Below are 16,206 nucleotides of genomic sequence, written 5' to 3'. Positions count from 1 at the left end.
CACGACTTATAAACGGCCTATTCTATAATGGGCTTTATTTTTTATGTTAGCTTCGCTTTTATACGGTATATGTTGGCTGTTGTCTGGCTCACTTGGCTTGTTTGACCAGCTGGAATGTTTGGCTGTTTATAATGACTTTTGAAATTGATTGTTTAAGCTAGTTGTTTATAAAAGTGTTTGGTAAATTAATTGTAGGGTTGTTGACTGTTTATTAGATAATTTGTGGGCTAACAAGCCAACAAAAAAACTACTCAAAGCAGCTTTTTTTTATTCAGCTTTTTCGCTGACTAAAAAGGTAATTACTAGACACATTTTTTGACCGTTTAACCATATAAAAAAGCCAAAAACTAACAAAAAAGCCATTTACCAAAAATGAACTTTATTTTATGATCTTTTAATTTGGTTTTATATGGGAAGCCTTGTAATCGGCTCTTAAATGGGCTTCTATTTATTCGAACCTGTCATAAGTCAGAAGATGTTTCTAGCAGAAGTTGGGCTTTTAATCATGAGTTTATACTAGTACTAATTTATTTATTTATTTATTTATTTTTCCCTATTTTAATCTGCAAATTGGATATTTTGTCCAAACTATGTAATAAAACCCATAATTTATAAGAAATTACTAGATATAAAAATATTGTAAGAAATTACCTAATAGAAAGTAAAATGTTATAAAATATTATCTTTAGTCAAATTACCATTGTTGACCACCACAAAACACCCTTAAAACTCCTTGTTTTGGGGTTGGAGCCTTGGAGGTGGTTTCGTCTTGGTAGAGGCAAATTCAAGTGGGTTGTGTTGATTTTAGGGTTGAAGTGGGTGTTTTTGTGGTTACTCAACGCCGAAAAATTAGGTCTGTGATGGAAATCCAGCCAAAGATAGTTTCACAACATTTTACCTTCTAATAGGTAGTTTATCACATTTTTTGTGTTCGGTAATTTCTCATAATTTTTAGGTTTTATTAGGTAATTTCTGACAAAATATACTTGTAAATTTGACTTGTTATACAATTTTTATACTCTATAAACAATTTTTAATAATTATTAGTAAGAAAAATATAATTGTTTGAATTTTGCTCTTATTTAATGTAAATCATTTTTACTAATTGGTAATTAATAATATACTTGGATTTTAGCTATGTATATAGTTTCATATTTTTAAAAATATAATTTATATCTCATTATCTATGTAATTTATTTTCTTGCTTCTACCTAAATTTTATTTTTTATGTTTAGAAAGCCACAAGAATGAGTTATGAGAATCAATCTCAAGATCACTTAAAATCATGAAGGGATATCGATCTAACCACTAGAACTACCCTTCACCCTCTCTACCTATACTTTATTGCTTTAGTAGTAATTTCTTTTTAACTTTTATTCCTCCATAGAGTCCTGCATGCATATTACTCCACTTCATACTTCATACGGTGTAGTTCACATTATATTATACTCTGTACTTGAAATAATATGGTTAATAATAAGGCAAAAGCTAATGAACGTTCCGGGGGGCGTTGGATAAGCTAGCTAAAAGTAGAAAGATTAAATTAAAACGAATATTAATTACACCGATCGATGCGTAATTTTATCATGTTTTCTTAAATTTATACCACTTTTGATAGTATTTTAAATGTTTATCCAACACCCTGAGACGTTGTTAGCGATATCCTAATTAATAACAATATCATTACACAAAAAGTTACATCACCGAGTATCTAAGCAAAGCCCATCTATGAAATTCTGTGCTTTCATGAAGACATGAATGTGTTATGTTTTGTTTGGTTGTGTTTATGAATTCAATGCAAATACTTGGCCATTTTCCGACTGTCACCTGTATTGGATACAGTTTATGGGGTTGAAATTAATTCTAATAATACTGTCTTTATTTTTATATACTTGTTCCATTTTTCTTAAATATGTGTGTCTGATATAAATTTTATATTCATTAAGAGAATTTCAATAAGTACCCACATAGTGACATAACTATATTTATGTTTTTCTTATATATAAATCATAAATATATAGTATTAATCAAAATATGATAAATAAATAATATAAAAAATAGAAATAGAGTAAGCATTTTAAATAGAAGGGATATTATAAAAGCACAAATTCCAATTATGCTTGGCCATTTTTTCTTCATTAGTCGTTTAGATATCGTCAACTTTGTCTTCCATCTTCTATCTATCTATCTATCTATCTATATATATATTATACTAAAAGACAAGCGCCTCAATGTGAGGATGACAAATGTCACTCTCTCATCGGCTTATCTTATGTATAAAATATTTTTATATAATTACTGTTTACATATTCAAGCATAGTTATTTTTGTTAAACTTCAAACAATAAAAGCAAGTTTCTATACATGCATAAGATTTTCATGATTTCCTAACATAAATATTGATTTAATTTTTTTATAATAAATATATACTTTCCAATGCTACAACTAATCCATAAAGTCTTCCCAATCTTTATTTATAGTCAAGTTAAAGAATAATAACTAATTTGAATCAATATGATTAAAGTGGCATAATTAAGGAAACAAATATTTCGTATTTTGAAAGGCTAATATTTTTTTTAATGAAAATTAAATAAAATCGATAGAGTTTATTTTGATGTCAATTATGAAATCAATAAAAACATTTAAAAAAAAATCAGATGTACAATAAAATATTGTGCACCTATTATAAAAGTTACCCTGTAATGAATGAAAGTTATTTATGCTTATTGATAAAAGTTACCCAAAATAGCTTACAAGTTATCTAAATTCAATTCAAGTAATCGGATGAATACAAAAGTTTTTGATAAAGATACAAAATAGTGTAAAAATTACTTTTATCGTTTGTTGTACTCCTTGACAAATATTGAATGTTGAGTCGAAATATTGTCTTGTAAAAAAATACATAATCTTGAACATAAATTTAATTTTAATCGGCCTTTCATTTTCTATACATTGTCTTTTACAATGACATTTTGTTTTTCTTGCATAAAAAAATAAAAAATAAAAAATAAAAAACTGAACCAATAACCAATCAAGAAGAATAAAAGTTAAATTGAATTAGACATTTGACGGAAAAGGGACAGATATAAAATGTATTATAACTATTACTCGTGTTTTAAATTGTAATATTCGTAATAACAATTCTATTACTTATGAATTTTTTTTTAAAAAAAAAACTAACATTTTAATTTAATAATTGTGCATTGCTCATGTACTATACTAGATATACAACAATCATGTGCAATAATTTATGTTGTTTATACATAATAATATTTTTAACTATAATAGTATGTGTGTATAATATAATATTTTTTATAATATAAAAAATTATATGTATATAATATAATATTTTATAACACGTGTCCTCCATACCAAGTGTAGTCCCAATCACCACTACACCAATTGGTTGTTGGTGTAGTGGTGACTGAGACTACAATAGGTAGGGAATTAAAGAGAGAATAGGAAAATGTTGATTTAAAGGGGAGAGATGAAGTGTGTATGAATTGAAAGATGAAGTATAAGTTTAATGAAAGAATAAAAAAAATGGTGTAATAAAAAATTAATAGTGTAAGATGACATGTGACACTATGGTTAGAGAAGTGTAATAGAATGGATGGGGAGATTGGGGACATGTGTCTTTTTTAGTTTCTTGGTTATAGTTTTTAAATACTAAGGGCCTGTTCCGATTGACTGAACTCAACTAAACTGAACTGAACTGAACTGAGCTGAGCTGAACTGAACTGAACTGAACTTATTAATTAGTGATTTTTAACTACGGATTAGTGATCTTTGATTATTTATTGATTATTTATTACTATACATATGTGTATATACAAATGTACATATTAATAATAATAATAATATTATTATTATTATTAATTATTGATTATTATTATTATTATTATTATTATTTATTGATGATTATTATTATTATTATTTATTGATTATTATTAGTAGTATTATTATTTCAATTATTATTGTTATTATTATTATTATTATTATTATTATTATTATTCTTAGTATTATTATTAGTATTATTATTTCAATTATTATTATTATTATTATTTATTGATTATTATTATTATTATTATTATTATTATTATTATTATTATTTATTACTTATTGATTATTATTGTTGTTGTTGTTGTTGTTGTCGTTGTAATAAGAGCTTAAAAGAATGAAATTTGGCTTTATATCATTAGCAATATCATTAGACGTAGATTAAGAGTTGAACTGAACTGAATTTCAACGGAAGAGAACAGGCCCTAAGTATACACAAATATGTTAATTTTCACATATTAAGTTAATCGACATATACACCTTCATATGAATACCAAGCATTGGTTAGGCTCATTCCCATTATATTGTTGATTCTATACCTTCTCAGTTCATACAAGTTAAACCTAAATGTTCACTTGATTAATCCATTGAATCACAAGGCGGTCTTATTATTATTATTATTATTATTATTATTATTATTATTATTATTATTATTATTATTATTATTATTCTATAACATCAAATCTCAAGTCCAAAATACATACTTCATAAAAAAAAGTCCAAAATGAGAGTGAGGGATAGCTCAAGTGGTTAGAGTTCTCCTCCCGATTCCAAGAGATCTTGGGATCGATTCTCATTCCCCGCCCTTGTGGCTCTCTAAACACACAAAAAAAAAAGTCCAAAATACATACTTCACGTTTGGGTACGGTAACGAGTTCCATGAAATCCATGAATACTTCAACCTCTCGGTTAGGGTAATAAATTAAACTAGCCTTTTGACCCGTTCAACAAACGGGTTGTAGCTCATTTTATTTTTCTTGAAATGTGTTGCTTATTTGTGTTGTATGTGTCAGTGATTTTTTGTAATAATTTGCTTAATTTTCTTACTTATAATTTGCAAGTTAGCAATACGTAAAGATTTTAACATTAAATAATTTGTTATTTTAAATTTTACATTAAAAGGGGTATAGAGAGGAGTACAACTTTTTTTTTTTATAAATATAGTGAAAATGGAACACTCCATTTTCTTACTCAAATTTGCAAGTTAGGAATTACGGTAACGAGTTCCATGAAATCCATGAATACTTCAACCTCTCGCTTAGGGTAATAAATTAAACTAGCCTTTTGACCCATCCAACAAACGAGTTGTAGCTCATTTTATTTTTTCTTGAAATGTGTTGCTTATTTGTGTTGTATGTGTCGGTGATTTTTTGTAATAATTTGCAAGTTAGGAATACATAAAGATTTTAACATTAAATAATTTGTTATTTTAACTTTTACATTAAAAGGGTATAGAGAGGAGTACAACTTTTTTTTATAGTGAAAATGGAACACTCTATTTTCTTACTCAAATTTGCAAGTTAGGAATGCATAAAGACTTTAGCATTCGATAACATTTTATTTTATCTTTTACTTTGAAAGGGAGTATAAAGAGGAAATATTAATGGATGTGTTATGTTGCATATGGGTGAATTATGATGACATGTGTCATATAGGTGGATGTGGTTTGTCTTTTTAAATACTAAAATAAAGTATAGATATAAATGTTAAGTAAAGTTTGTAACCAACTAACCATTGATTAGTTTAGAGTAGATTGATTAGTTTAATTTTTACATCTGTTTAACATAAATAGAAGATATGTTTACTTAATTATAGATAATTAATGTTTAGTTTGTTTTTGGTAAAGAGAATCTAAGCCAATAATGCAAACGACATTCAATCTCAAACTTTGAATACCTTTAACAAACGAAGCTAGTTGATAATTTGATACTCATTTGAAATTCTATTGACGAGATCATAATATAATGTATTATATATTAATATATGACTTATAACACCGTATCTAATATCACCAAGCTAAGTACCAAACTAAGTTCAATCTAGTGAAAAAGAGAGACCTTTTCCTATTCTTCTAAATTATTTAACCCGTTAATCCCGACTGAAGTAACCTATAAAGGATTCCGATCTGATAGGACACTATCACCTAATTAAGGGGAGTATATCAGTAATTCAGTATATCACTCGGGAAAGTTAGGAGTTCTAACTTTGGGGTTTGTTCATATGCGAAGTTTTATCAAGTATTGCATCATAGATTCATAGCTATGTTACACATCTGGCATTAGCCCATTTAATACTTCTGCAAGACTACAATCGAATAATCGTAATCCGTGTGATTTAAGTTTTCATATTTTGACGTTTTCCAGCCACATCATATTAAAGTTAATCAATTGAGCTAAACTTTCATCCAAAAAAAAAAAAAAACTCAACCTAAGCAATTAAGCATGGTGGCGGGTGGCCTGGCCTATATCCATTGGACCGTTAATTAGAAAGCATGAGATTTTCATACTTATTGGGCCACACACACCTCAAAATATCAATTCGACTCTTCTTATCAAAATGTACAAATTTTTGCCTAGACTCTAGGGTAGCTAGCTTCTCCTACACCCCCATGCTACTACGTCGTTTTATATTCAAGCCATAAATAATCATTCTGCTATTTTTTTTTTCTTCATCTTTTTTCATTTTTGTTAACTTTCTATTCAAGCAACTATATAATGATTTTCTTAACCTAATTTCTATTTTATTTCTCTCTTTTTTTACTTATTTCATTTTCTCTCTCCTGCATTTTTTATTTTTTCCCCCAATTTTTCTCTCTCTTCTTCCATGGAAATTTCTAGCTCAATTGTGTTTGATCGTGACTGTGATTCTAGCTTAATTGCTTTTGATCGTGATTGTGATTCTATTTTTCCTGCTGGAGTTGGTTTAGTCGACTCGTTTTCGCAACAATGTGAGTAATTTTTCCCTCAATCATTCGATTTTGATTATGCTCTGTTTTCGCATGTAATAGTTCGATTTTGATTTCATAATTTGATAATTGTATGAACTATAGTTTATATAATGCTCAATTATAATTTTTGGTTTTGTAGTTTTGCTTATTGTATGAATTAAAATCAAAATTATGGTCGATTATAATATTTGATTTCATTTTTATTTATGATTATTTTAATTTATAGTTTGTGATGTATTGTTGTGATTTTATTGTTTTTCTTTGTAATGTTGTTATTCGATTGATGTTTTTTCCAGTTTTCTGCATTTTAATGATTGTCTATAGTTTTATAAAAATTGACATTCAATTAATGCTCATGTATGTTAGATTATATGTACATTTACGTTAACATAGGTGTAATTACTGTAATTTACATTTATCTATGTAATCATAAATGTTCATTTATATGTTTTATTATCATTTTGATATATGTTCATTTATGTAATGATAAATGATCATTAACAGTTTACATGTGGTTATTGTACATTATTGCTATTATTTGTGTTCATTTGTTACATTTTAATATTGCAGTGGAAAAAAAGAATGCTATTTTATTTGAGGAAGCAGCTAGTTCTGAATTTTATGGGAAACAATTTCCTTCTGAAGATGTGGCTTATGAAATGTTTAATGAATATGCATTTAGAAAGGGCTTTGGAATTAAAATTGGAAAAAGTAAGAGGCGAAGAGATGATACATTCTCTATGAAAAGATTTGTTTGTACAAATGAGGGTTTTAAAGATGATAAGTGCAGGAATAATAGGCTGTATGAGAGACTTAACATAAGGACTGGTTGCTTAGCTTTTGTGCAGTTTAGTATTGACCGTTCAGGTGTATATACATGTACAAGACATGAGATGGTTCATAATCATGAAATGATTCCTGTTGACAAGAGACATTTAATAAGGTCTCAAAGGGATATTTCTAAGGAACGTATTAATTTCATTTCTACACTTAGATTGAGTGGAGTTAAAGTTTCTGATTCTTTGAGAGCTTTGAATAAGGAGGTTGGAGGGTCTCCTAACCTTTGTTTTACAGCTCCTGATGCTTATAATGCTAATTCTGTTGAAAAGACAGCTAAACTTGGGGGAGGTGACAGCAATCAACTAATCAAATTTTTTGCTAAGAGACAAATTGATGAAGCAGATTTCTATTATGATTTTGAACAAGATGAATATGGTGCATTGGTTAATTTCTTTTGGAGAGATGGAAGGATGATGAGAGATTATCATTACTTTGGTGATTTGTTAGTTTTTGATACTACTTATAGGACTAACAAATATGGTATGATTTGTGCTCCATTTGTGGGTATGAATCATCATGCAAATAATGTGATGTTTGGCATGGGATTTATACTTAATGAAAGAACAGAATCATTTGAGTGGTTATTTGATACTTTTCTAACTTCTATGGGAAGGAGAAGTCCTATTACTATTATGACTGATCAAGCTCAAGCAATTGCAGCTGGGATAAGAAATATTTTCCCCAAAGGTGTTCATCATAGATTATGTGTGTGGCATATTGAACAAAATTCTAAGAAACACATTGGGGCGTTGAGAGCTTTGGATGGTTTCACTGATTTATTTGGTTATTTACTGAAGTATTGTGAAACTCCACCAGAATTTGAGCATTATTGGAAAAGGTACTTCTGCTTTATACTTGTTTAGCTTCTTAAATAATTTTTACAGAAATGAACATTTAGTTTTTTTATAAATGTTTATTTATAATGATCATAATTGTTATGCTTAATGATCATGTTTCATTTACAGAATGTTGTTGAAATATGACTGTGCAAATGTTGATTGGTTGAATGATTTGTATAAAATCAAAGAGATGTGGTGTCCAGCTTTTTCAAAGAAATTTTGGTCAGGAGGTGTGCTTTCATCTCAACGTAGTGAGACAACTAACAAATCAGTTTCTCAAAGGCTTAACAAGACACAAGGTCTATGTGATTTCTATCAAGTGTTTCTCGATGTGGTTCAAGAGTGGAGAAGCAAAGAAAAAGGGAGAGATTATAATACAATCAGAGGTAATCGTCATTTGGCCTTTGCATACATTGGGATTCTTGTTCATGCTAGATCATTGTATACTATTCAAGCTTGTGTGCTTTTTGAGGAAGAGTTCATTAAGGTTACTGCTTGTGATCATAAGGATGCTGGTGTGAATTTTCCTGAATATTATTATCATTTGTGGAGACCTGGGAAAGATATGATCAAGCACGAGGTTGTTTTTAATAAAGAAACACATGCAATATGTTGTACATGCATGTTGTTTAGTGAAATGGGTTTGCTTTGTTGTCATGCTCTTCGAATTTATCATATGAATTGTGTTCATAAGATTCCAGATAACTATATATGTAAGAGGTGGACTAAGGCTGCTATGTGTAGTCATGGCCTTGATGAACCTACAATGAAAACCAATGTAGTATCTACAAGTGTTTGGAGGACACAAACACTAAGGAAATTTGTTAAGTTGGTAACAAGTTGTCAACACTCTTTGAATGCTAGAGCAGAGGTTGAATGTTATTTCAATCTTTTAAAAGAAAAGATTGAGAGTGTTACTGGTACTATTGATTTTAATGAACCGGTTGAAGGTATTGAAATTGTTGATCATGAAGTTAAGAATCCGGCAAAATCAAGACCTATTGGAAAGAGGAATTATAGGCCTAAGAGTAATTTAGAGAAGGCTTATAACAAAGCCAGGGATCAGTGGTTGAAGAAAAAGTCAGTATACACTCCTTATAAAAGATCTAAAGGTCAAGCAGTAGTTCAGGTAATAATGCACATTTATGTTTTTGTTATTGATCATTTATGTTCAAGAATTGAACATTTTTGTTTTGCCTTAGGAATTGGACGAGAATGGGTGTCCTATATCTTATGCTAATTCTTTGGCTGATCCTAATGAGTTAATTGTGATTGAAGATCCAAGTGCTCAGGTAAAAACTTATTTTCTTTTTTTTTTTATCTGTTTTTATCAAATTCTTTAGAATATTAAACATTTTTACTTTTAATTTTTTTTCAAGGTTTGTAATAAAAAGACTGCCATTGTAGAAGATATCCCTTCAGATGATAGTGTTTCAAATGACTTTGAACAGGTATTATGTAAATGATTATGTATGTAATTGTAGTTGTTCATTTTAGTAGTTTAAGTTGTGATTATAATGTTTTTATAATTTTCATTTTATTATAGGAATATGGATATAGCTCTATGCAATCAAACGTTACTATTGATCCAGACATATCTTCTATTGTTAAGGTGAAATATTAATCATCTACCTTTTAATTTTGTATAAGGTCATTATGAATTTTGAATTTGTTCATTAATTATTTTAATTTTGATCATTAGGGTAAAACAGCTGCAATTGCTCATGATGTTGATAATTTTCCAACAAGTTCTCAATTGCCACCAAAGAAACCAAGAAATGTACAATTTCCCACAGTTGTGCATGCTCAAATCAATGCTCAAGCTCCTTCTAAAGTTTCTAGCATTGTTCAAAATCCTCCAAAAGCTCCAAGAAATGTTCAAGTTCGTTCTAGTGTTCCGAAGAAAGTTCAAGCTCCTTCTAATGTTCCAAGAAGTACTCAAGGCTGTTTTCGGAATGTTCAAGTTTATTCTAGTATTTCAAGAAATGTGCATGATGTTCCTAATGTTCCAAGAAGTACTCAAGGAAATTCAAGGAATGTGCAAGTTTCTCCTAGTGTTTCAAGGAATGTTCTACTTTCTCCTAGTGTTTCAATGAATGTTCAAGGATCTCCTACTGTTTCAAGAAGTACTCAAGGAGGTTCTCCACAGATTTCAACCAAATATGATAGGTTATTAGCGTTTTTTGATACTAGTGTGGCTAAGAGATTGGCTACAAATGGTAAATAAGAGAGTAAATCAATATGCAATTATGTTTTGGTGTTTAACTATCAACATTTTTAGTTGTCTGAACTTTATAGAGATTCAAGTGCTTTAAGTTTTTTATATTTTGATTTATTAAGTAATTTGAATCTTTTTTTTTCAAACTATTCTTAAATGTTCTATAAATGATTATTTTTGCTTTTGGAAGTGATCATATACTATTTTAAATAGTAAGAACCATTATTAAATTGGAATAATTATATTAGATGATTTAAAACTGGCAATTATAATGTAACACTTTACTATTTGTAAATATTAAAAAGATAATAAATTTTGTCTTTACTTGAACAACAACAAAAACTTATGTCCATACAAATACTGAAAGCAAGTATGATCATATATATATCTATATATGAACATATTGTATTAAGCTTGTGCAAATCTTCTTGCTGCTATTCTATTGTTCTGTGACTGCCTGTTTCCTTCATTCAGCATTAGTTCAGCAGTGTAGTGTACTCTGAGCTTTCTGATTTGGTTCACCTGTTCCAAGAAAATAATTTATTATAAACATGAACATTAATGGGATATAAATGATCATTATGTATTATAAAGTGATCATGAAGTATATTTTTTTGTTTTGTTGAAATTTACTTACATTGTTTGGTTTTAGGTCACAAACCCATTCTTCATTGGGATTAGCAGTGAAAGTTTCCATATGTTTCATAATGTAAACTCCACAGTTGGTGTAATCTTCGTTGCTCCTCCACTTCATTTTTTGCAAAACCACCTTATATTTCTCAATAGAATCTGCATCTTCATACCCCAACCCTTTCAAATATTCTGCATATCCTTTTAACTGCAACATATACAGAAAAAAAAATTCAAAGGATCATATTAATATTGATCATTTTAATTTTCAATATTGATCATTTTGTATAAACAAATTGATCATTTATATATCTATTAAACAATATACTTACCACCAATTGGGGTTGGTTTTCATACTTTGTTGCAATTGTTTGATGTTTTGGCAGTTTCCTGTTGTCAATTATATGCATTGTCTCATTGATATGATCAATGCATAGAAGATAGAAATGTGCATATATGGCCACTGGAAAAAAAAATTTGTACATAGTACACAATATTATTATATATACACATTAATGTAAATGAACATATTATAATTCCATATTGTTCATTAATACCTGTTGATATCCAACTGCACTCTTGATTTTGTATAACCTCAATTCATTTGTTATTTTTTCTTTGAAGTATGCAATTCTAAGCTCCATTGATGATCCTTCAAGACACACTGTATTTGCATACATAATTTGCTGCAAATAATGCACAAGGATCATTTTAATATTCATAATGATCATCTAGTATAAGTGAATTGATCATTTTAGTACACCAATGTATACATGTGTAATTTCAATAAAGACTTACATGTGGAAATGTTGAAAAGTATAACTTGTTCTTTGACCTTTTTTGATTCAGAAGTACTGCCCATGAATCGATCACATTGTTAACTACTAATGTATCCCCTTCAAGAGTTTTCATCTCTTCCCTATTGATCGAATTCACTCCATCATAGTATAGTAGCTCACTGCAAAATATCAATTTTTTAAATTTTATGAGTTTACAACAAACATAATGTTAAAGTTTTAATGAAGTAAGTGATGTATACCTTTGATCTTTTCCACTATAAGCATAGTCTGTTACAAGTTTGTTCATTGTGTCTTCATCTTTGAACAAATCCTTGTACTTGACCATGTATGGAGATCGGAAAGCAAGAGGAACATTTGGGATTTCCCTTTGTGGCCTAGTTAATGTGGCCATATATTAATACAAATATGAATTTTTTTAATAATGAACAAATAATTTATATAAAGAGCAAATAGTAATACCTTATCTCTTTTTCCTTTGCAATCTTAGTTTTTGCCTTCTCAGCTTCTCTTGATTTTTTTCTTTCCAAAGTCTTCTCTCTGTCACTGAATAAATATTGAATTATGAATGATCATTTAGTATATTGATAATGAACATTATAAATCTATACACATGTAAAGACCATTTACCTTTGTCCTGTTGTGTTTTTGGAAATTTGAATCTTCTCTGTTTCAATTTCTTTTGAATCCTTTTTTGTCTCACTGAATATAAATATAGTATAAATGATTATTTAGTTTAATGAAAAAGAACATGTATATGTGGAATAATCATTTACCTTTCCTTCACATTTGAAGCATATATTTGTTTCTTCTTGTCTTCTCTGAAATATTAATCATGGTTAGTAATGAAGAGTAATTAATATAAAAAAAACATTATTCTCCTTTTTTGAACAATAAACACTTAAAATATTACTAAGACATTTAAATTAAAATACATAATTTACATATCTTAAATTGTGCATTCCTACCCTAAAGCAAAATATTCCCTTCTGATTTTATAATACATATCCATTACTAACTTCATAAACAAAAACTGTCCAAAATAATTACACTTTATAACCAAATTTATTCTACATGTCCATTCAAAATTATATATTTTCTAACAAGATAGGTCTTCCATGTTTACCCCATGCTTCCTCCTTTCTTGTTTGATTTATCAAGGATATCTTCCATACTTGAACATGCTGGAGATTTCAAGATTGTAGAAATATCTCCAGCAGCTTTCCTATTTTCAGTTGGTGTCTTGGGATCACCAACTTTTGAATCAGATGCTGCAAACAAAATACATGAAAAAAATTTAATATAACTAGAAATGAACATTATACTTAATAATTTGATCATTTATTTGTAATATGTGAACATTGTACCACTCTTTGAATTTCCTTCAACATTTTCTTCTAATGCTTCGGATTTTGAACCTTCACCTTTCTTTAATGCTTTTTGTATTAATTTGCATTCACACATATATAGACTTAGTATCATTAAATAAGAATATTTTACAATCACAAATGTTCATTTAATACTATATAAGTGAACTTTTTACCTTTTTTTGAATTTCCTCCATCTTGTGGTTCTTCAGAATTTGAACCTCCAACTCTTTCTGTTGATTTAAAATATATGAAATTGTTAATGTAAATGAACATTTGTTATTCTGAATATATACTTTTTTGAATATTTAGACTAAACAAACTTATTATTTTATAAATGAACATTATACTTTTCATAATTGTACATAGATATTAAAGCTTTACCCTCTTCTGGCTTAGAAGAAACATTTGCATCAGTTGTTGTTGAAGTTGTGGCTGCAACATTAATCTGTGCTTCTGTGTTCAAATAAATTAAATTTTAATTCTTTAATTATATTATACTCTTTAAGTAAGGATATTCAAATTAATGTCAGTTTTTAATTAAGCATATTTACCAGTTGTTGGAGTTGGGGGAGTTAAGTTGCAACCCAAACTGAATGCTTTCCTTATATCATATTCCCTCTCATTTCCTATTTTCTTTTTTTCTGCTTCACTTGCCTCCATCAGTTCCTTCTCAATTTGAGCTATGGCATTCAAAAAATCCTCTGATCCAAATATTTCTTCATCTTGGCTGAGAATTGATGGTTCTCTTGCCATCTTTCCCAACACTTCATCTACCTTCTTGACCAACTGATTCCCAGGGAAGAGCTCTTTTGCCTTAACCAATTTGGTAGAAAGTCTTGCCAGAGATGCACCAACTTCTTGTACCATTGATGCAAATTCATTCATAAAGACCTGTCATTTATAGAACATGTAAAAAAAATCATATAAGACATTATGTGTTTTGATATTGAACATTTCATAATTTATAAATGATCATTTTGTACCTTAGGATTGTCTTCAGGCTTTTCTTCTATTCTTGGAAGGACTTTTCCATATCCATAGTTCAAATCATTTTCTGTTTTTATCCTTTCAAGTGACATATCCCTTTTCCAACAAGAAATTATTGGAATTGTTCTTGGTTGCTTTTTGTTCAATCTTTGAACTCTGTCAAAGTAGAACAGCTGCACCAAAACCCATTACTATAAATGAACATATAATATAATACAAATGAACAATTAATATAAAAGATTAAAATTTTAGACGAAATCGATATTTAACATTTTGTTAATGAACATTCATTGTTACTAAAATGAACATTTTATAATTTACTATTGTGTGTTGTAAACTTACCATCAGAAATTGCAGTGGTCCATTGTAGAATCCTTTTCCTCCACTCTTTCTCCATGTCACATGGCAACTGATGAGAGAGTCAAACACGTACTGACACCAATTCAAGTTTTTTATTTTTTCTTTGTCCATCATAGAAAACAGAAACTTGAAATGGCATTGGTTGTTTGAAATACACTTCATCAAACAATTCACAGCAACTACCAAAAAGTTGGTGAGAAAATCTTCTTCTGCTGGCCTTTGGTTTTTGAATTTATCACTTGTATATTGAGCAATAATTTGGTTTACATATGGTGTTTTGCCTTGCCATTTTGACCTCCAATTTTTTATAAATACACCAAAATCTCCACTTGCTCTGTCTGATTTGGCTTCAACAATGGGAATGTCTCCCATTGGCAAACCATATACAATTCTCACATCCTCCACCTCAATTTCAATTTTCTCACCTTTAGGCAGCTCAAAACTACAACTACTGACTTCAAAGCTATCTAAAACCCAATGGATGAATTGTTTGTCAAGCTGAGGAAGTTCTATATCCAACAACGGCCCCAGTCCTATTTCATGCTCTAATTTCTTCTGTGTATCACTCATTTTCTTAACCCAATGCATGAATTTGACATGGCCTCCTCTTGTCGAACTTCCAACTTCCTCTTCATTCTTTTCTTCCTCCTCTTCTTTTTTTTAGCCACTGAAAATTCAGTTTTCCTCTTCACAATCTTTTTTATTGGTTCCCTCTCATACATAACCATTCTTTTTTCTTCAGCTTTTGGTTTTTTCAATGTTGTTTTCTTTTCTTGAACTACTTCCACCTCCTCACTTTCTTCATCTTCTTCTTTTTCAGCATCAAAAGCTGGATCCTCACTGTCTGATCCACTATCAGTATTACTTTTATCATCTTCTTCATTTTCCTCCTTTGATTGTTCTTCAATGATTTTTGTTTTCTTCAAAGGGCCTTTAGCTGATGCAGAAGGCCTCTTCTGGCCACCTAAACATTTGATCAATTATAATATGTAAAATGAACATATATATATGAAAGTGTAAATTGCTAGTTTGTATTTGAACATTTAACTTTATTAATATGTACATTACCTTTTTGTTCTACTTTTTTAAGAATTTTCTTTTCTGCAGGAGCAGAACTTGTTGCAGGGACTTCTTCTTGTTCTTCATCCTCTGATGGTTCATCATAAGGCACTTGATCTATGAATTTTCTTTTTTTTTTGCAGGACCTTTGGCTGATGCAGCAGGTCTTTTCTGACCACCTAATTATTTGATCAATTACATTAAGTAAAATAAACATTTTAAAAGTGTAAGATTGTAATTGAACATTTATTGTTTTAGATATGTTCTTTTACCTTTTTGGCCTGCTTTCCCAATAACTGCAGCCCTTGTACGCCCTGTTT

At 29.1% G+C, this 16,206-nt stretch overlaps 1 protein-coding gene across 1 annotated transcript; it reads left to right on the top strand.

The window, feature by feature from the left end:
* The first annotated feature begins 6,662 nt into the window (after positions 1 to 6,662).
* LOC110714298 (protein FAR1-RELATED SEQUENCE 5-like) lies at positions 6,663 to 9,502 on the top strand. Its single transcript, XM_021892802.1, has 4 exons — positions 6,663 to 6,786; positions 7,357 to 8,464; positions 8,592 to 9,297; positions 9,416 to 9,502. Exons 1-4 carry the CDS (start codon positions 6,663 to 6,665, stop codon positions 9,500 to 9,502), a joined length of 2,025 nt encoding a protein of 674 aa, XP_021748494.1.
* The last annotated feature ends 6,704 nt before the right edge of the window (positions 9,503 to 16,206 follow it).

This window comes from Chenopodium quinoa, unplaced genomic scaffold, assembly GCF_001683475.1.
Source record: "Chenopodium quinoa cultivar QQ74 unplaced genomic scaffold, ASM168347v1, whole genome shotgun sequence".
NCBI classification, from domain to species: Eukaryota; Viridiplantae; Streptophyta; class Magnoliopsida; order Caryophyllales; family Amaranthaceae; genus Chenopodium; species Chenopodium quinoa.
This window is presented reverse-complemented; position numbering and strand designations above follow the sequence as displayed.

Excerpts from the sequence above, each read along its gene's own strand:
- LOC110714298 (XM_021892802.1), top strand. The coding sequence starts at position 6,663 with ATGGAAATTTCTAGCTCAATTGTGTTTGATCGTGACTGTGATTCTAGC. Across the intron at positions 6,787-7,356 it reads CGACTCGTTTTCGCAACAAT|TGGAAAAAAAGAATGCTATT; the intron begins GTGAGTAATTTT and ends TTAATATTGCAG. Across the intron at positions 9,298-9,415 it reads TAAGGAAATTTGTTAAGTTG|GTATTGAAATTGTTGATCAT; the intron begins GTAACAAGTTGT and ends AACCGGTTGAAG.